Below are 23,310 nucleotides of genomic sequence, written 5' to 3'. Positions count from 1 at the left end.
CCTCTTTTTCCTGGTCAAGTAACTGTAACGCAGAACGTTACTAGTTTAATGGGTGAAGCAGATATGCTTTTCATATTCACCTTTGTCTACGAGGGGAGTTCTTTGAGTGGAGAATTATTGAGCTTTCAGCTTGCCCTGGAAGGGCAGTGTTCAGCGGAGCATAGAATTGACTTGGGTCTTTTGTATTTGTAGAATTCTGCTTCATTGTAGTCTGAAGCTTGCTTCATCAGCGGGTTTGGATGATTGTTTGTCTTAGAGAAGAACTTTTCTGCTAGATCATAAAGGAGGGATGTGGTGTAGGGAATGTTGACTTCTCTGTGAATTTTGGAGTTTCTAATGAACCATGGGGCGTCCAGGATCATTCTCAGGCATTTGTTCTGTATTCTCTGCAGTTTTTGCTTATTTGTATTCGATGTATGGCTCCATGCAAGCAGATGCGTAAGTGTCACGCCGAGATATTTGACTTCAGTCTGCCATGGAATCTTATCTCCTAATAGGGGTATGTCCTCCTTGATCTGGACCTTCTTTTTGGAAAACAGTATGGCTGAACTTTTTTGGGGATTTGCTTGGATCTTCCAGTCCATCAGCCACTTCTCCAGTGTAAGAATACTGCTTTGGAGTCTTCTGATTGCCAGTTGGGGGCTGAGAGATCTTGCTAGTAAAGCAGTATATGCAGATGATACTGCTTTACTGCTAGTAAAGCAGTATCATCTGCTTATAATAGTGATCGGAAGAGGGATATCATAGCTGATATCCCTCTAAATATGGGTTTATAGAGATATCATCTATGTAGATGGAAAATAGCAGGGGGGCCAGAAGTGAGCCCTGCAGCACACCTGCCAGGGTCCTGCGCCTGGTTGATACAGTTTCATTTATTTTGACCTGCATGTATCTGCCTTTGAGGTATGTGTCAATTATTTTTATTAGTTTGATTGGTATATTGAATTTAATAAGTTGGTAGAAAAGACCCTGATGCCACACCTTATCAAAAGCCTTCGCAGCATCTATAAAGACCGCAGCTGTGTGGAGATTCCAGTTGAAACCTTTGGTGATACATTCTACCAGTCGGTGTATTTGTTGTACAGTGCTATGTTTTTTTCTAAATTCGGAATAATTCCTAATTTATCCGTTGCTGATTGAAGCCTTGTTAGGACGAATTTTTCCGCAACTTTTCCAAGGCTGGATAGCAGGCTTATAGGTCTGTAGTTTTCGGGAAGTTGAGGGTTCTTTCCAATCTTTTTGACTGGTGTGATATCCGCCGTCTTCCAAGTTATGGGAAAGTGCTGGAATCTGAGGATGACATTGATTATGTTGACTAGATGCACAATGGCTTTTCTGGGAAGTAGTTTGATTATTCTGTTTGTGATTCCATCTGGACCTGGAGCCTTGTTGTTGTTCAGATGGGTTATGATATTTGTGACCTCTGCTAGAGAAGTGGGTGTGGTAGGTTTTGAATTATCCTTTTGTTGTCTTAAGACCTGCTTGACGCAGCGGTGAAGCTTTAGATAAGATTGATGTTTAAATTTATCATAGGAGGGGTTACATTGTGTTTCTAGGCTGTCAATTAGAACTTCAGCTTTTTCCTTGTCTGAGCAATTCCTTTCTTGGTCTGTATTGGGGTATGGGTTGGTGTTTAGTGCGGAGGGTTCTCAAGAATTTCCAGATGGAATTGTCCTCTGGTTTTAGATTAGTCAGTTTAGTTTCCCAATCTTGGTTTCAATGTTTTTAGAAGCTTCACAAACTTGTCTATTTAAATTATTCAGAGTTGTTTTATCTTGTGGGGCTCTTCTATTATGTCACCTCTTTCTGGCTTTGTTTTTTAATCTGATTAGATCCATCCTTTCCTCAGGGATCCGACCGCTAGGGTGAAAGACTGTGGTTTGGGTAACTGATGCTATTGCTTTTTTGATTTGGCTGGTAAGGTTGTTTACGGCTATGTCTATCTCCTCTTTATTGTGAAGAATAGGTGCTGGGCCGATGTGATCTGAGAGAGTTCTGGAAAGCTTATCCCAAGATATAAAGGAGTGCGGAAGAAAGATTGCTCGTATGCCGAGCTTAAGCAGAATGGGGTTGTGGTCAGAAGATAACTCGTTTAGCGTTTCCAGTTGATATTGGTATCTGATGTTTCTGAGCATGACGATGTCGAGTACATCTGCGCTTCCAGCTGGGCTGTGATGGGTGGGTTCTGTGGGTCCTGCTATAATAATACAGTTTCGTTAAAAAGTTATTTTCTTGACCACGAAAACGATGGAAATGACTTCTATTTTGATTTATTGATGAAGTATTTTTTAGAACAAGTGCGTTATACGAACTAGTTTCACCAACTGAGGCTGTTGGCATCTTCAGGGTACATGACTGATATAAGGCACTTAACGCTAAAAACTGTTACGAACTATAAATCAACCGATTCCAATTATATTTGACAAAAGAGAACGCGTACAATACATGCAAAGCGCGTGCATGATCTCGCTTGTTGTTATTTAGGACCGTTCATTAATTGTCACTATAATTCAGTTCTTGTATGTTTGGAGATCTAATGAGGGTCTTCTAGATCTCGGGAAAAATAAATCCTTGGTTGCTGTTAAGATTTTGAACAGAACGAGCAACTGTTGCGGCTTCTTTAATAATTCGGGAGCGGAAATCCTCTTCCATGTAACGAATGGAGCTTTTATTCCACTCTATGATACGGTTAGTTCTTGAGAAATGAAAGGACAGACCCGATTTTTCTTCTCTATTCTTATTAATGTCTCCAATGTGCTCCCTTTGTCTAATCTCAAGGCTTCTTGAAATTCGGCCAATGTAATTTAAACCGTACGAGCAGGGTATGCTATAAACTCCAGAATATTTGAAGAAAGGATGGCTATCTTTTGGGGATCTTAAGAGTTTCCTAATCGTTTCTGTACGTTATGCAGGATGTAATTTGCACTTTAGCTCCTCCCACCACATTTCTCAGAAATTTAGCATTGTACACATGCTAAAAAAGCGAGCTTTCCGCATTACGACAGATCAACAAGATCTCCATGATGAATTATCACTGATATCTAACAACCTCACCATGAATGGCTACCCTCGGAGACTCGTCCACAAGATATTTTTCTCTGACCAGCCACAAAGACAACGAGACGACACACAGTATATTTCTACAATCGTCATTTCATACGTGGGGACAGTTTCTAATAAGGTTGCAAGACTCCTCAAACCCCATAGAATAAGAGTGACTTTCCTACAGAAACGATTAGGCAAACTCTTAAGATCTCCAAAAGATAACCATCCTTTCTTCAAATATTCTGAAGTTTACAACATACCCTGCTCGTGCGTTTTAAATTACATCGGCCAAACTTCAAGAAGCCTTGAGATTAGACAAAGGTAGCGCATTGGAGACGTTAATAACAATAGAGAAGAAAATTCGGGTCTGTCCTTTCATTTCTCAAGAACTAACCACATCATAGAATGGGAAAAAAAGCTCCATTCGTTACATGGAAGAGGATTTCCGCTCCCGAATTATTAAAGAAGCCGCAACAGTTGCCCGTTCTGTACAGGCAACTGTTGCGGCTTCTGTAAATGTTGGTTCTTGTAAATCTTAACAGGAACCAAGGATTTATCCTGCCCGAGATCTGGAAGATCCTCATTAGATCTCTAAACATACAAGAACTGAATCATAGTGACAATTAATGAACGTTCCTAAATAACAACAAGCGAGATCATGCACGCGCTTTGCATGTATTGTACGCGTTATGTTTTGTCAAATATAATTGAAATCGGTTGATTTATAGTCTGTAACAGTTTTTAGCTTTAAGTGCCTTGATCAGTTATGTACCTTGAAGATGCCAACAGCCTCATTTGGTGAAAAGTGAAAGTGAAAGTGAAAAGTGAAACTAGTTGGTATAACATAGTTGTTCTAAAAAATACTTCATCAATAAATCCAAATATAAGTCATTTCCGTTTCGTGTTGAATATTTGTTTAAAGTACGACCTTTGTCATTGGTTGTAGAGTTGTAATGGAATGCTGGGTGGATTGTATACAGCATAGATTTTGATACTACCAACATTGCTTGTATGAACCTAAATACCTGTTGTCTCTAGGTTCTTGGTTTTGTGGATTGGTCAGGGCATTGTGGCTTGGATAGTTTTTAATGAATACAGCTGTGCCTCCTCCACTGGCGGTGAGTCTACCTGTTTTGTACAAAACGTAGCCCCGTAATTTAGGGCTATTAGCTGGCCTGAGATGTGTTTCATTTACTAAGACTATATCAGGATTGTATCTGTGAGTGAACTCTTACAGTTCCAGGATTTTGTTGCTCAGTCCATTTGCGTTCCACGCAGTGATGATGAGGGAGTTAGGCTTATATTTTCTTTTATTCATGATTGAGGGCTATCAGAATTGAATGGGTACCTTGCAGGAATCTTTTCGTGAATGATGGCGAAAGATTTGTCATGCTGAATTCCTGTAACATGATAACTAGTGAGGCAGTTAATACTGACGTTAGATTAGAGCTTATTTGTTCATGGGATGGAATAGCCTTAGCTCGTTCGGCCTCGGCATACGTTTTGGTGTCGAATTGGAGATTATTTTGACCGGGGGGGGGGACTTGCACGGCTGCCTTGAGTGCCGCTGTGGGATGAGGAAGGTAGCTTTTGCTGACCCGCGGTTCTTTGGGTGTGCTATGCACCCCTTCTAGTTGGCAGGGTAAGGTCCTCCGCAGTTGGTGCATTTAGCTGGCATGGATCTTCGTTTGGTGCATGTGATGGTCTGGTGGCTCTCGCCACATTTTAAACACCTGAAGTTGGCCTTGCATAGTTTTTGGGCATGATCAAGCCTCAGAATTTCTACTGAGCCTTAATGGCTCAGCAGAAATTCTGAGGCCACAGATAGCAGTCAGTTCGTATATCTTTTTCTGCATCTTGTCAATCTCTACCAGCAACAGTGGCATAGGCCGTTTATCTGACCTGAGAATCCTGCTCGCTTTGACTGGGTGTCAGATCCTGACTCATAAGGTCAGCAGTGATTTCTTCAAGGAGTGACACCTTCGGTGACCCCACGAAGTAGTACCACCTTCAGATTCTTTTCACTGGGTAAAGCAAATGTATGGTAATAGACAATATAACAGGGGGAACCTTTTCGGTGTTCCTCGGGGCATCTAGTGTTGGTGATTCTTCATCCATCTGGTCTTCTGTAGTTCTGCGTCTTTTGTTGTTTGAATGCTCCCCCTGTGAGTTGTTTTGGCGGGGGGTTTTGATGGCAGAGCAGTAATTAATTCTCCTTGTGTTACCTCTCCTCTCCATCCTGATTAGTTTGAGTGTACTGTTTTATAAAACCCTGCCAGTCGGATTCAAGCTTGTTCATTACGAACTTCAGCATCTCTAATGACTGCTCCTTATTAAGGATCCGGATCTGCTCCTTGATGCTTTCCAATGATGATAAATATAAGTTATCACATGCAAATTATAAAATGGTGTACAAAATGGGATCTATACTGCGCTGTAAAAAGTTTCAAGCAGATGAGCGTCTCAATAATTCTTGATCATGGGTTCAGATGCCACTCTCCTGGGCTAACTTTCTACTAAATCTTAATAAACATACACAAAGTTTTTAAACCATTCCTTTACTGAAATAGTTATCACTTCTGTAATGAATTAGAAAGCACTGATATTACGCTCAAATAGCCAGTTTGGTTAATAATTGGGGGGCGGGGGGGGACACCGTCCGCATTCTCTAAGCACATAGGCTGTATGTTCGAATCCCATGGCGGCACAATTGAGAAAAGCTTTATGCAGTAAATGAATTCTATTTCACTTAGCTTGAAACAGGCCATATGTGTTTCTAGCTTAGAATTCCCGGATTATGGCATCCCGGTTGCGGCTAGGATCACTATTAAAGAGAGAGAGAGAGAGAGAGAGAAAGAAGAAAAAACAACTTTGCATTTTAGTTCTTATCTCTTAAAATCCAGGAACACTACGGATGTTCACATAATTTTTGTAACGCAGTGTACACTCTGAAATAGTATTCATTATAATGATAGAAAATATATTGTACAGTACTGAAACGTTAATCAGATTAAACGCACTCCAGTGGAGAACCAAAAGTCAATTGGTTTCTAGAGTGAAAGAATCTGACAAAGGCTAACTGGATGCGTCCTTACAACTGGCTTTCTTGACATCGTTAGCTGTTCCCAAGTGAATCGCTAACTGTTCCAGTGAACATCAGCCTTACGTGTTACTGATAATGCACAAAGGAAACTAGTCTAATATCTTCTTCCTTTAGAAGCAACAGTAACCGACACACTTGGGTATTATGTCGTTATTCTACGGGTCTCCAGAAAGTTCTTTTAAAATGCGCAATGCTGGTGAGTGAAGGCCACCCAGGACCTTAAAAGAGGAATCGCTTGGGGAAACATTGCGGAATATTATTAGAGAGATTATTAAGAAAATAAAGACAAAATTGTCACCGATAACCATCTATCCTTACAGACATGTATTTGTCAGATATGCGGCAAATGAACAAATAGCAGATATTTAATTTATTCAACTAATTAAATATTTGACACTTTCCTGCTTTTTTTTTTATTTTTTCTCACTGATGGAAATGGCTTTTAACCTAAAGAGGTCATAAACTGTGATATCCAAGAGACTCGTGGAGAATCCAAATTGAACATTTATTATCAGAACACGTTAAGATTAACGACTCTGAAAAGAAGTTGAAACTAGCAAGAAACCAAAGGACATTTGCATGTAAGTAGTGATTATCACAGAGCTACGGTGGCAAAAATTGAGTCTCTACCTCCATTTGCTATCATTTGTGTTATACAAATGGCTGGAGGATAGAGCTAGACAATCATTATGGCAAAGAAAGTTCAGCCAATTGGTTTACAAATAGCATTTTTCTTCTGTGTCTCCCCAGTAGAAACTACTTTTCTAGCATCTTCGTTTTTGATACGTCCGAAGGAACGACATGTGGTAGAATTGATAGCATCATTATTCCAAGTTCGCTATTCAAAACAGAAACTGGAGAAATGTCGTACATCTATATGATTCAGCATTCAACAAAAATTCACCTGAGAAAATATTTGCTCTGTAATAATGCTTCGCTATTTTAGTAACACACATAACTTCACCTAACACCTCATTAAAAATAAAGGATAATTATTTAGCTGTAATAATACTTCGTGTGTGCGCGTGCTTTCCCACGATAAGTCTTTGAACCCCTTTTGAGCTGTCACGTAATGATAGTAATAGTAAAACAAATGTGGGTTGTATAACTACAAAAAGTTTACTTGATAATTTGTGACATGCATAGTGAATACTACTTAAATTTTGTGGTTTATTGAAGTAAATAACAATAAGAGGCAACTTATATTTTATTTATTAATTAATGTTCAATATTTTAAATTACTTAATTATTTTTCTTAATTTCGAAAGTTACAGCAAACACCTTTAAAAGTTTGATATAATAGAATTAAAAAAAAAGCGGTGAGCGTATCGACCGTGAGATGCGTGATTAATGATTAATACCATTGGAGGGTATTAAACATTAATCACGCATTAATCACGCAATCACACCTTTCCCCATTTAGTAGGACGCCAAGAACTTCATTGGCAATGCTGTAGCCAATGAAGTTCTAACTGAGGCTCGGCTATTGCTGTTACCCTCCTGCCATGATCAGAGCTTTAATAGCTCAATAACATCTTATCCCTACACTGTCCTCTACAGATAATGGGGAAGATGAAAAGCATTCTTGCTTCGCCCCTTTAAGCCAGTCCTTCTAAGGAATTAAAACAGTATGGAGGTATAGAGGAGAATGATTGATAAGATTGTGCTTTTGGCTTTTGATAAGAACGGACGTATTATTTTAGACTGAGCCTGATTAGATTGCATACAAGGTTTCTCAGAAATCTCATATTGCGCTAGCGCTGACACAGTTTGATTCCTACTGTCTCCTCCTCTGCATGAAACATGTTTGCCAATGCAGTATATGTAATCCCATATACTGCATTGGCAGCAGTATATGTAATCCCGCAGGGCTAGGGCCTGCCAAACAATTTCTGCCGGCAGGAGATCGCCGCTCGGATATGGAAAACATCAAGGAGCAGATCCAGATCCTTAATAAGGAACAGTCCCTAGAGGTACTGAAACTCATAATAGGCAAGCTTGAATCTGACTGGACGAGTTTTATAAAGCAGTACATTCATACTAACGATCAGGATGGAGAGGAGGAGATATCACAAGAAGAATTCATTATTGCTCTGTCACCAAAATCCCCCTGTCAAACAACTCACAGGGGGAACATTCTAACAAAAGACGTAGAACTACAGAGGACCAGGTGGATGAAGACTCACCAACACCAGATGTCCTGAGGAACACTGAAAAGGTTCCACCTGTTATACTAAGGGACAAGGACAAATGGACCACTGTCACATCAGCCCTTAGGGAACATAAAATCTCATGTTCCTGGGCTAAAAATCAAGATGGAGTCAAAATTCAGCCAGCCTCAGTCACTGACTACAGACAAATGACAAAACTAATGGATAACAAAAATCTTCCTTATCACACATTTGCTTTACCCAGTGAAAAGAATCTCAAGGTAGTACTGAAGAAATCACTGCTGACCTTATGAGTCAGGACCTGACTCTAGTAAAAGTGAGCAGGATGCTCAGGTCAAATAAACGCCAAAGCCACTAGTGCTCGTAGAAATTGACAACACAGAAAAAGATATATGAACTGACCGCTATCTGTGGCCTCAGAATTTCTACTGAGCCGCTAAGGAAAAAGTCGTCAGCTGGGCAGTGCCATAGATGCCAAAGGTTTGACCATGCCCCAAAACTTTGCAAGGCAAATTTCAGGTGTTTAAAATGCGGCAAGGGCCACCAGACCATCATGTGCACCAAGCCAAGATCCACACCAGTTAAATATGCCAACTGTGGAGGACCTCACCCTGCCAGCTACAAGGGATGCACTACACACCGAAAGAACCGCGGCTCAGCAAAAACTACCCTTCCAACACACTACAGCGATGTTCAAGGCAGCCGTGCAGGTCGCAACCCGGTCTAAATAATCTCCAGCTCGACAACTCAGGAAAGATACCAAACTGCAGCAATGACCAAAACTTATGCCGAGGCCGAACGAGCTAAGGCTATTCCATCCCATGAACAAATAAGCTCTAATCTAACGTCAGTATTAACTGCCTCACTAGCTACCATGTTACAAGAATTCAGCATGACAAACCCTTCGCCATCCTCCACGAAAAGATTCCTGCAAGGTACCCACTCAATTTTGACAGCCCTCAATAATGAATAAAAGATAATACCAGCCCAACTCTCTCATGATCACTGCATGGAACGCAAATGGACTGAGTATCAAAATTCTGGAATTGCAAGAGTTCACTCACAGACACAATCCTGACATAATATGAGTAAATGAGACACATCTCAGGCCAGCTAATAACCCAAAATTACGGAACTATATTATGTACAAAACAGACAGACTCATCAGCAGTGGAGGAGGTACAGCAATATACATTAAAAACTACCTAAGCCACAATATTCTGACTAATTCACAAACCAAGAACCTAGAGGTAGCAGGCATTGAAGTTCATACCAACAATGCTGGCAGTATCAAAATCTACGCTGTATACAATCCACCCAGAATTCGTTACTGGTATCTGACTTGGGCACCATTCTCGGCTTCACATACTCCATCATCATGGCTGGTGACTTTAATATCAAACATATAGCCTGGTATAGCTCCACAATCAACGACAAAGGTCGAACTCTAAACCATTACTCAATACAAAATTCTATTGTTGAAGCCGGACCCACAGAGCCTACCTATCACAGCTCAGCTGGAAGCCCAGATGTACTTGACATAGTCATCCTCAAAAACATCAGATACCAGTATCAGTTGGAAACATTAAATAAACTTTCTTCTGTCCACAACCCCATTCTGCTTAAACTCGGTACACAAGAGCAATTCTCCCCTCCGTACTCTTTCATATCTTGGGACAAGCTCTCCAGAATTCTCCCTGGCCACATTGGCCCAGTCCCTGTTATTCACAGTAAACAGAAAATAGACTTTGCTGTAAACAACCTAACCAGTCAAATCAAAAAAGCAATAAAGTCATTCACCCAAACTACAGTCTTTCACCCTAGTGGTCGGATCCCCGAGGAAATCATGGATCTAATCAGATTGAAAAACAAAGTAAGAAAGAGGTACCATAACACAGGAGCCCCACAAGATAAAACAAATCTGAATAAACTAAATAGACAAGTCCATTAAGCTCTCCAGAAACATCGAAACCAAGATTGGGAATCCAAGCTAACGAAGCTAAACCCAGAGGGCAACTCCATTTAGAAGTTCTTGAGAACCCGCCGCACTAAAATTTTACCACCAATTCAGACCAAGAAGGGAATAGCCCATACTGACAAGGAAAAGGCAGAGGATCTGGTAGACGGCTTGGAAACTCAATTTAACCCCTTTTATGAAAATTTGAACATCTATCTTATCTACAAGATTCACCGCCGAGTCAAGCAAGCCAAAACACAACAAAAGGATGACCCAGAAATTGTCACACCCACTTCTCAAACAGAAATTATAAATATCACATAACTCACTTGAACAAACTTGAATAAGGCTCCAGGTCCAGATGGAATCACAAACAAAATAATCAAACTACTCCCCAGAAAAGCCATTGTGCATCTAGTCAACATAATCAATGCCATCCTCAGACTTAAGTATTTTCCCTTAACTTGGAAGATGGCGGATATCACGCCAGTCAAAAAGATTGGAAAGAACTCTCAGCTCCCCGAAAGCTACAGACCTATCAGTCTTCTGTCCAGCCTTGGAAAGATTGCAGAAAAAGTCATCCGTACAAGGCTTCAATCAGAAACGGATAAACTAGGTATAATTCCTAATGAGCAGTTCGGATTCAGAAAAAAACCACACTATCTCAAAGATAGATTCACCAAGTCAAAATAAACGAAACTATGTCAACCAGACGCAAGGTCCTGGCAGGTGTGCCGCAGGGCTCACTCCTGGCTCCCCTGCTATTTTCTATCTACATAGCTGATATCCCTCAAAACCCAAGTTCAACAATCATTGCATTATACGCAGATGATACTGCATTATTAGCAAGATATCTCAGCACCAAACTAGCAGAAGATTTCAAAGCAGTATTCATAAATTGGAGAAATGGTTGATAGACTGGAGGATCCAAGCAAACCCACAGAAGAGTTCAGCCATACTGTTCACTAAAAAGAAGTTTCAGACCAAGGAAGACATACATCTGCTAGGAGTCAAGATTCCATGGCAGAGCGAAGTCGAATATCTCGGCGTGATGCTTGACAAAAAACTCCAGTTCATCAATCATATAAAACACATAAGCTCGAAGGCATCCAAAGTAATCCCACAGCTCTACCTCATGATCAACAGAAGAAGCAAACTGGATACTCGGAACAAACTACTCGGAACAAAATATAGGATGGTAATTCGCGCACTCATCACTTACGCATATCCTGCATGGAGCCGTATCCGAGGTACGGCTCCTGCATGGAGATGTACCTCGGATATAAACATTAAAAAACTGTAGAGGATACAGAATAAATGCCTGAGAATGATTCTGGACGCCCCATGGTTCATTAGAAACTCCTAGCAGAGACGTCAACATTCCCTGTATCACATCCCTCCTTTATGATCTAGCAGAAACGTTCTTCACCAAGACAAGCAATCATCGAAACCCGCTGATCAAGCAAGCTTCAGACTACAATGAAGCAGAATTCTGCAAATACAAAAGATCTAAGACAATTCCATGCTCAACTGAACACAACTAATCTCACTGCCCTTCCAGGGCGAGCTTAAAGCTCAATAACTCTCCACTCAAAGAACCCCCCCCCTCAGACAAAGGGAAATATGAAAAGCATTTATGCTTCACCCATCAAACCAGTATCGTTCTGTTCTGCGAATTAAAACAGTATGAAAGAAGCAAATTCAGAATTCAATGAAAAGACATAACTGGATTTTTTTTAAAAAAAAAGTAATTTTGTTTTAATTCGTAAAATTAATCGATGATGATTTTAGATTATTCTAACGATCGAACCTAGAAGTTTCTTTTATTTTCTAACTCAGAATGCAATTCATCATTTTCTATGGGTTTTCGGAACGACCGAACAACTTACTCATTCTACTCTAGCACGAAAACTTTGAACTAACAGACCCGCCTAGTTCATGTCATCATTAACTTCAGTTCCTAACATCCCATCGATGTTGAGTTTCAACCTTTAATCACGGCAACTAATTAAGATGTTTAGTGTGCTCCTTGAAACTATGAAGATAAGAAGTACATCTTGTTAGCTGCTATTGTCTTTCCGATGCACTTTAAAATAATCATGCGCCAGATATTTGTTAGAGTGCTTATTTCCTGAATTCAAAATAGTGATAAGTCAGACTATGATGAAATGTTAGGTGTAACACTACAGCTGAGTTCGTTTACAGGAAACAAAAAAAAGGAATAAATATATAGGGAAGAAACTAAAGAGAAGAAAAAAAAAAAACGAATGAAATTATATTTCGAGATGAAAAGTTACTGAAAGCTTCCGCTAGATGGCGATGGTATAGTTAGCTAGAAATAAACCAGTTGAAAATATGTTGACAAGTGTGATTTCAGCACATGTGATACTCATCAGTCGGTATTTTAATAGCGCTGTAAGAATTTTAGCAGCAATTTGAAGCAAATTTTCGTGATCATTTATTACATCCATTAATAGCATTTTTGGTGCCTTTGATATAGCTAAACAAAAATGAATTAGATTCCCGATGTATAATTGATGTCTAAAAACTTTAATGAACTTGATCATAGGTTATTAATGGCAATTAAAATGTTAATATAAAAGATCGTTAGCGTTGAATTCATTAATTATTTGTAGCCCCAATTTCCTGTCACCAATAACATGTTGACAGAGGCTTCAGATGACAGCTGTAACTACATCCTTGATAACATAGCATTTAGTCGTACAGAATTTTTCTAATCAACATTTAATTCTTCCAGGAATAGAGCGAAGATCGTTACACTATACGTATTTTCAAGCTCGAAGGTGCAAGATAATTATAACTTGTGGTCACGTGATAATAATCATTAAATTTCTTTTCTTTTTTTTAATTTATAAACTAACCCTGCTCTTCCACTACCGTTTTTCAAGAAGTATTCGAATGTTTTCTGGTGCTTGCATGTTAATGGTAAAAAAAAATGCAAAAGAACTACATTTTTTTCCACTTCATATCTTTTCTAGATTGTAGTTCCTCGGATAATGCACGCAAAAGTAAAATTATCTGCCTTCTTAACTGCGTTGATATTGCACATAATAGTCTCCATTGTTAAGTAATATCCTAGCAAAAACATTAGATAACAGACAATGAATAGAATTCCTTCGCAATATGAAAGTGAAACTGGGAATTAGTCATGGTTCATGCAGATAGGTGTTTAAAAAACAACAGAAGTCTACACTATATGAATTCAACGAAAAACACGTTCCAAAAACGTGTGACGTAAACAATACAAAACAACAACGAGATCTACATGTACTCGCTATGATTGGCTGTGTTTTATTAAACAATGAGTGAAATGGTTCCTTCAACTCGATCTAAATCATTTCGGAGGCTGTATATGTGATATTAATTTTCCATCGGTTCTTGCTTCAATAAAATCTCAGATGGAAATATTTTTGAGAATGTAACTATAATTTATGAACTTTTTGCATGAAATGCAAATTAACAGTTTATGAATGATTATTTGATGATTTTTATCATTAACTTTGCATTTTTAGCATGTTGTAATACAGAGGTTTCATCGAATCTGACGATATCAAAAGATTTGTCCTTGATTCAAGTAACAACCCCAAGCAGCTTGAATGACACAAGAGATTCTGTTCAAATTACCGTCCCTCCTGAAGAACCGGAAGGTAAAAGTAATTAAATAAACGATAATTAAAGTATGAATTATTTTAATGTGTTTTTTTTCTATTAATATATATATTTATGGAATGACTTTCACATGAGTTCTGTTATTCTTTCTTTCGTTCCTCTAATGCCATTCGGATTATCTTTTCTAATTCACTTAGATGGCACGTCTTATAAGAACACTAGTTGCAAGGAAGATGGCTTCAAAATAGAAGGAAAGATTCATCGTTTTAATTAAGTCTTTGACTATGCCTGTCTTAAACTATTTCAAGGTTCATTTGACCTTCATCTGCTTCACTGAACTACACAAACGATCAGACAGGCACAATCATGCTCATATCAAGAACCCTACTGCACAACATCTTTGTTCGTCCAACAATCTCTCTCTCTCTCTCTCTCTCTCGCTCTCTCTTGTCAGTTAATTTCAAGGTAATAAATAATAAATAATAAATTTTCATTAAATAAATGTATTCAACAATAAAAAATACCGTCTGCATTACAGTAATCGAGTTTCGAAGTGAATAAAGTATAAATATAAATCAACATTCCCTCATCTAATAGTTGCTTCTTTACTAACCCGCCGTAAATAACTCCCAAATTAATTTCGGCCGGTTATAATCATTCTTATTAATAATCAAAGTTTTTAAATGCAATCTAAAATTGCTTCGGAGTTTATTTTATTTTTTCTTACTTTATTTGAATCATAAAAGCTATACCATAAAATATTACACCGCCATCTAGCGAGTGGTATAGGAAAAAAAAGAGAGAGCTTCCTATCTAAATGATGCTGTTATCTATTGGCACTTGAAATATGAACTTCGCCAAGCTTCTCGTCTTAAATATCCAAAATAACCTGTAATGCTCCAAAGATTTGTCAAACTGACAAGCTAATGCTGAAAAATCACTCTAATTATCCCCTTTTCTGAAGGATCTTCTTCTTCTTTTTTTGCTATGGGTTTAATGTAATTATTTCGCCCTGAAATAAGAACACTACATGAAATAGCGATGCATTCTAACGTCTGCTCTTCTTGCAGATAATAACAGAAGCAAAACTAAATTCTGTATTAATTTCAGAGCAACACTATTATGACGTTGGGTTAATGAAATTATCGATCACATGCAGATCAACACACATACAGCAAGAGGAATGCGGTTTCCTATGGATGAGGATGCGAGTGTTGATTGTTGCAAATGAAGGTTCGTTAATTTTAATATTGCATATTCGTTTAAATCATTTTTCTTTCTTTACACATTTTCTTTTCTACTCTTCTTTGTTTTTCTTCCTTCTTTCACTTTTATTAAAATATGAGATGTGTTTTTATATTCCATCTCTCTCTCTCCTCTCTCTCTCTTTTTTTCTCTTGTTCTTCTTCAGCTGTAGTCAGTAATCAAAAGACAATACGCTAACTGGGTTGGCCCAGCAATTAGCATACTCGCTAACCACCTAACAGGAGGTGGGTTCGAATCCCGACATAGATGTTTGTTATGTCTGACTAATTGTGTGTAGAAAGGGGGCTGCAAGCCTACCACTTTGTCTTCTATCAGAGACTTCACTCCCCAAATCCTATGACTTAAGGGAGTGATCAGACAGCGTCCAAGACGCCGTAATGTCATACAGAAAGAACACCTAATGTAACAATCAAAGAAATCATCTCCACGCAGATCAATTTCTCTAAGAACAAAATCTTTGAAATAAAAATGAAGGATAACTATTATCCAGTCGGATATCGAGGTTGATTCCCTTTTGAGGATTTATTTTTAATCCACCCACTGATGCTAATACGTGCATTTTTCAATTTTTTATTTATATATGAAAAAATATAAAATGATCTATAATTCCATGAATTGAAATAAACACGATTAAGTATTTCAGACACTTTAATAATAAAAACAAACACCAATTTATAACCGCTTGTTTGCTATTTTTATGTCTGATCTTCCATAACTTATCATTCTTGAGGGGTATTTATCTATGTGGCTTCTGTCATGATCCAATGCTGCGTGTGATGGGTTGAAGCAATAAATATTGCAAGCAAGGACATCTTTTGTAGCGCGTGTGCCATGTAAAACGTCGTTGCAATATGTTATTCTTAAGTGATGGGGTTCTAGAAGGCAGTAGGAGTAGCAACTTCAATTTCGAAGATTTAAAACGCCATAATTCATAAAACCACGTCACAACATTTCTCTGATCATTTATTATTCGTTTTAGAGACCAATTAATCGTCTATATACAAACACATATTATAAATAAAATATTAATATTTATTGCTACCGAAAACAAAATAAATATTTGATGCTTCTTGTTTCATAATTCAGAGGCTTTCTCAAACACGAAAAGGAATTAAATATAAACAAAGAAAATATTTATCAGTCGACACTTTAGAATGATTATCTAAGCGCCATCTGGTAGAAAGTAAAGAAAATATTTTCGAAGCGCCATCTGGTAGGATGTAAAAGTAATTATATTAATATTATTAATTATATTAATAATTGAATTGGCTGTAGTTCCTACTTGCGGAAACCATTAGCTGGATGTATGTATGAAATGAACGTTCATGATGTGTTATCATCGCAGATTTTGCTGCAATAATTTCACTTTTTCCAAAAGAATTCTAAATATTTTTAGAAAATTTTCTCTCTTAGACTAGCTTCTCTTGATAACAGAACAGTTTTTGTTCTGTATGAAAATGTATAAAATGAAATGAGAATGTCTTCGTTCGTTTCTTCCTAAGAAGTGTAAACGAGGAATAGAACGAAACCTTCATCTCTCCCAGGACACATCATTTGAATTCCCTCCTCTTCTATGACTGTCAAATTACCAAACAAGGCAGTTTTGACTTTACTCCTACTGTTGTCAATGTTTATATGTCAGACATTTCCATACTTAAATATCTTAAACACTGAAATCATAGCTATAGTTTTAATAATAGCAGGTCTGAGCATTATTCTCAGTTATACGCTCCTGGGATATTCTCTAATTATAGCTTATGAGAAGATCTAACAAAGAAAAATCAATGCGGTATATGAGAAATACCAAATGGGAATATTTACTGAACATGTTACATTGTTGAAATAGTTTAGTATTCCAACTGTTGGAAACAGTAATTCATAATAATTGCTAAAACGGATATGACGCAACAGTATCATAACGCAACATCAGCCAAACAGAGAGGGGAGGGGGCGGGGTCAGATAGAAGGCAATCGGAAGGAAAAGCCAAGTTCCGGAAATTAAAAATTCTGCATATATTCCTAGCAAGTGATGCTAACATTAGCCATTGACGAGAGTTCATGTAGTCTCGTAAATATTACACTAGCTACAGTAAAATGCCTTTTCACTGTTATACGTTGAAAAGCAAGGTGTGATATTTAGTTGTGCGATGAGTCTATGCTAGAGTCATCTTACACTGTTAGCTTGGTTTGTTTGGACAATTATTTGATCCACTCTAAGTATACATCTTAAGATTGAATCTGAAAATGTGTTTTTTTTTCAGTAAAAAATCCATTGGAATGTAATTCCAACGGCATTGAATCAATATTTCTTATCCATTCGATCTCGTATATTTCTCTTGAAGTTATTCAAAGTGTGCGAGGTTCTCTCTCTCTCTCTCTCTCTCTCTCTCTGCCAGCTTTCAGAAATGGCAACCCGAGGAGTATAATAGAGAGGAGGATGGAAGCTAACGTATTCTTACACTTGAAAAGACCTTAAAGTACACCAAAAAGCAACTTGAAGCAGCGAAAGTCAGGAAAAAAGCAGCAAAATGCTTACAGTACAATGAATACAGTTTCGTGTTATCAATCTCGAGTACAATAAAGCATGGCAAAACATTCTGTATTTTTCATAAAAATAAAGCAACTCTGCACATCCTTCTTTGTTACATAACTCTGATATTCAGGAAATATCACGATTTTAATAGGTCTAGAGTAGAGATTGTCGTTCGTAGTATCGAGTTTCTACGCATGTACACTAAATAAACATTCTCGTATTTTTGACATCACCCAAACGCACAAGGTGGACGCTTTCTACATGTTTTTCTTTCAAGGACTTCCACTCTCATTTTTTGAGGGAGTGGATGAATTAGACCTGCTTATCGGACCTGTTTCTGGGTGGTAGAAGAAGGCGACAAGTAGCGTCTTCCAAATAATACAATGCATGGAATTTATGCCGTTCACTCCCCCCTCCCCCCACTTCGTTTAATGTGCTATGAATGTTCATTAACGAATTCCTAGAAGTCAACCTTACTGCACATTCCTAACCAACTGGTTTCTTGTAAGCCGTTCGCACGTGTTTAAAATCTCGTGCACGAGGGTTATTACGGACAGTAAATAGAGAATGAGGATGTAGTGATATAACAGAATGCTTCCCCTTTTAATCAGAATTAAACCGGATGTAAATAGTAATAATAATAAAGAAATAATTACTACGACGCAAAGAATTAGTAAAATGATTTTAAAGCAGTTTCCCTCGCGATGTTTTTGTAATCATTGTTTTAGGTTTTATTTTTTAAAATTGCTTAAGTTATGTAATATCCGAGCGCACATTTTTGTAATAACACTTTTGATTAAAAAACTGACAGACATAATTGAAAAAAAAAAAAACAAGTCTCTAAATGACAGGCAAACACTTCGAGTAAAAACAAATACTTTTTACCAGCATCATTTAATAAATCCTGTTAGTTACTTGAGTACACCATAAATGACAAAGCGATTTAATGAAAAAAGACAAAAAAAAATAGAAATCGAGTCTCAGTCTCCCAAAATGATCCTAATTAAATGACGCAACTGACCCAAGCATCTCTGTTCACTTTCATCATTTGATGCTACCGTAAGCTGCCTACACTTCCTGTTAGACAACAATCACACACACACTAAATGGCATTCCATTTTATGGAACAGGACATTCAACTCGGACATTCAGTGTTCAATAATTACCTAGCAATTTACCGCCGCTGCTAACACTAAACTATATTTCAGCACAGGCAGACCGAGAGATTAAAAAAAAAAAAAAAAAACTCATTCCTTGAATCGCATTAATAAAAAAAAACTGATTAACTAGATCTTTTACAGCCAAGTTTGCTACTCCATAGTTTAATGTGCGCTCGCGCATATATACATCCTCTCCCGAACTAAGATTTACACACGCCTGATGAGTTCCCTATTCGCGTAACAACATGCCCACTTTCACCAGCTGGCGAATGCAGGGTTGCCTTCTTTACTAGCAAGTCCTGCGATTCTATTACCGCATCCAATACTCTTAATCCTCCCTCGCGTTCTCCTTTATTACGGACTCTGTTAAGTAATGATCTCTGTGCAGCTCAAGAAACACAGTTTCGTAATTTCCATATGTTGTTTCCCACCTTTTGGGCTATGCGAAGCAACCTACTAATAAATATTACCGTTAATTTCAAATATGTTTTCACTATAAAATTCTTTATTTACGCATTTGTTAACTTTTTAAGCAGACGCAAGTGGAATAATTTTTCATTGTTGGATTATTGAAGATTAGTTCATTGCAATTGTTGGAGAGCAAATACGTGTAAACTAAGGATGATCAATAACACGTTTGTATTTTCAAAAGCACAATGACTGTGGATTAGAATATCAGCATTTTATTTGAGATGGGGGGGGGCTATCAAAATCATTTATTTTAGGGAAACAAGGAAAGAAATATTTTACAATAGTGTTGAACACTGTTATGATAAACACTACACAAAGATTGATTACAAATTTATAGCGGTATCTATGTGGAATATTTCAAACCTTCCTGACGCCACCTATCGGAATAGAAGTGACAAAGCTAATGTAAAGTACAAGTACTCATGATACTACGTAAAAAATCATAAAATATAAAAATTCAGAGAAATAATACAATATCCCACCTTCTTCTTTTGTGATTGGGTCTAAGCTTGTTACGTAACTATTTGGTTTTTCTACACTTTTTTTTTTTTTTGATATAGTGATTAATCCTGTTATCTGTAGTTTGCGCTGTCTGAAACTGCTAAGAATTTCCGCTAGGAAGTGGGGGGAGGGGGGAGGTGGACTATCACTTTCGTCTGAGAATAATTAAGTGAATTACCATTGAAGTCATAAGGTTTTTCACATACTAGATGAGATTCAGACCAGATGTTTGAACACACAACAATGCCGAATGCGCTACGGAGTTACTTAATATAAATATTTAGATGATAAATATCAGCACATGTGACTGTATTATGTGAACGAAATATGAAGTGTCTCCTATAAGACCTATGAAGGATGACACAAGAAAAAAGATGGAAATAATGATTATGCCATGATAAACTACTGTAAACCTTCATTGTTTAACGTCATTCGCGAATGTTATACACGCGCTAGTGGAGCACACAAACGATTATACTAGAAATTTAAATGACCTACATGTTCAGAAAGGAGAAATGATAGTAATAGATCTTCCTTTTAGCTTCTGGATGTCACATAAATCAAATTTTAAACAAAAACAAATTTGAAAAACTGTACAGTAGTATTTGTACAGCCAACGAAAACTCGTCTATTGTTTGTTATTCTTTTTTTTTTTTTTAATATTTACTCGACATTAAGATTACTGACAAGGTAAACTTTCAACCGACAGACGGCGCTCGTTTGATCATAATTGTAAATTTTGTTCTGCTTGACACGATACAGTTGCTAAAATCGGTGCTGACTGGCGTACATTCTTTTAATTCCACAGATCGCTGTCAGAGGGCGCCCGCAACAACTTCAATTGTTATACAATGGTTTACGGGACATAATTTCTTATTGGGTGTATAGCATACAAGGAATTCCTTTTCAAGTGAACTGAAATACGCTGTCGGTGCTCTCATCATCTCTCCACCTTCGGGTCAACATTTATAAGGGAAACAATGACTGCTACGCTTTTCAAGTCATTCATCTGTCTCATCGGCAGTTCTAGGAGGTCGATCGATCTATCTTAGTTTTTTTTTTTTTTTTTTTATGTTCGGTACCTTACGTGCAGTCATCGGGTTCACTTGAAAGCGAGGGAAGACAACACTTCGCGGTTTTGTTTTCCCAAGTCATCCTCCATCTCTGTGTACTTAGCGATTAGACGGGATTTTTCTTTCGCTTCATGATCGTCCTCCGCTTGACCTTAACGCTTAACTTGTGAAGTTGTCGCGTTTTCCTTTTGCTATTGCCACGCAGGTCTTTACGCTCGAGCCGTGTGCCTGTTGAGAGCTGTGACTGATGATGATGTCATCACAGGCTCGAATTCGGTCTTTCAGGACATTTCCATGGTAACTTTAAATGTTTTTATGAGCATCTTGAAATGCTCCAAGTTTTAAGTTGGAGGACTCGCAAACAGCTTGTCATAGCTATTATGCTTTTAAGGATTTAAACTTAAGAATTTGTAAAAATTGAAGAATGACATCTTAAGTCATTAGGAATAATTGACTGAATTAAGCGCTAAAGAATACTCCAATGATGAAGAAATTCTCAAGCTCATCCGGTAAAATGTTTAGTAAATTTCCTGAAGGATTTCTAAAATCAACCAGGATTTAAAATACAGATTCCATTATTCTTCTGTACCCTGAATGACTTGTGCTCAGGCATGTAAACAAGAAGCAATATTAAATGTGAACTTCTTAATATTTTTTTTTCATTTTTTTAAACAGTACAGAATTCTTTAGTTAATGGTCTTTTCCCCTTCAGCTGAAGGGGAAAAGACCACTACCCCAAGGTATGGTACTAGGCCTCATCCAGAAGTAACCGGATTTTTCCTCCCTCAAAGACAAACCAGCCTGAAACACACACACAGGAAAGAACCTGGAAGGGATACAATGGGCCTAACTAAGGTGATTCGTGTAACTATACACAATTAGTTGTAGGCAACTAATTGTGTATAGTCAGGAATGAGTAAAGGGACCTTAATGTAGTGTGGGGGGGGGGAGAAGGGGGGTTGTTGTTTCGATTTACAGTGGAATCAACTGAGGCTATGAGGAAAGTGTAAGAAAAGAAGAAAGTTGTTTGTGGAAACCCTTTCACCACGTATAGAAGAACTGCTAACTTACCTTCAGATGGAAATAATAAAAAAAAAAACTTATAATATTTTCGCAACCTAGAAGGGATTTGAACCCACGTCTTTCAAATTGGAGGGTATCATCCATACCGACTGAGCTACTATATTTTATTTAGTCCACCTCCTCTATGTACACTCATACAATATATACATCCATTCCCCTTGTCTAACTTAATGGCAACATTACTATAAAATGTGAAGAAGTTGCTCACAGATTACCTTTCCTTAATAAACTCATGCTGATCATTGCAAAGTACAGGTTCACTGTCAACCCATTTCTGTATGTGAATTCTTACCAATCTTTCCAAAATATTCACCACCACTGCAGAGATATTGACAGGTCAATTGGCATTTTGATTTTTACATTACTATATACACATTACCATATACACTTTTCAGAAGTGTTTTACAATAAATTTTTTAAACAAAAAAAAAACAACATGATCACATGTTCAATCTCTATTTTTCCTATTGTCCTTTTCAATTGTTGAGCTGTTATTTTGGCAGTATATATTATGGTCCATATTGATTTGACAAGCTATTGATAAGTTCCTTTATCAGAGCAGTCGATGTTTATATATATATATATATATATATATATATATATATATATATATATATATATATATATATATATATATATATATGACATACATTCATACATTACTTGTGTCCTCCTGCACATCCAGATGCGCATACATATCTGTAGCATCTCTCTAGGTAAATGCAATTTTTTTATATTTTTTAACGGACACTCTTGAGGAGGAGGAGGATGTACTCAAAAAGCGAAATAAGGTGGGGGGGCTATATTTAAAGACACAAAAACGTCTTTATTTATTGACTTGATTCCAGTAATTATTCTCTCTCTCTCTCTCCACCAAAATGTTCAGAAGGAGAAATATCAGACGTATACGGTATGTTCTTTTATATTCATTTTTTGTAACTGAGTCGGGAGTATTTGTTATTAAATGGGAAAACGACAAAACCAAAAGCTATAAGTAATATTATGCCAAGAGAAGGATGAAAACACGTCTAACATAATTAAGTACTGTAGCAGTTCTATATCGAGCCACAGAAAAAAATAATAATAAAAGACTGACTATTTTTGCACATCTCTGAACACACACACACACACCCGGGGGACGTTACCTCACGCAATTACTTACTGGTCGTTCACTATTGCTAGCTGTCCATTAAGAAGAAAAACCAGGGGTTGCATACGTGCTAAAAACCACGCAGCAAAAGGGGATGTTATCCAGCTGCTATAAAGACAACACTTGTGGCATCCATTCAAAGCTTGGGAGTCGCAACTTGCTTGCTG

General features: G+C 37.6%; 1 protein-coding gene across 1 annotated transcript in view; it reads left to right on the top strand.

The window, feature by feature from the left end:
- The window catches only part of LOC150098946 (uncharacterized), a 118,501-nt gene that overhangs the window by 49,805 nt on the left and 45,386 nt on the right, over positions 1-23,310 (top strand). The window contains exon 3 of the mRNA XM_090405776.1: positions 13,810-13,944. Coding sequence (XP_090261902.1) covers positions 13,810-13,944 — 135 coding nt within the window. The remainder of the gene's footprint in view (positions 1-13,809; positions 13,945-23,310) is intronic.

The sequence above is a fragment of the Typopeltis vanoorti genome, chromosome 15 (assembly GCF_054136105.1).
Source record: "Typopeltis vanoorti isolate ZY-2024b chromosome 15, IOZ_Tvanoo_1.0, whole genome shotgun sequence".
NCBI lineage: Eukaryota > Metazoa > Arthropoda > Arachnida > Uropygi > Thelyphonidae > Typopeltis > Typopeltis vanoorti.
Note: the sequence above shows the minus strand (reverse complement) of the source record. Positions and strands in the feature narration are given on the sequence as shown.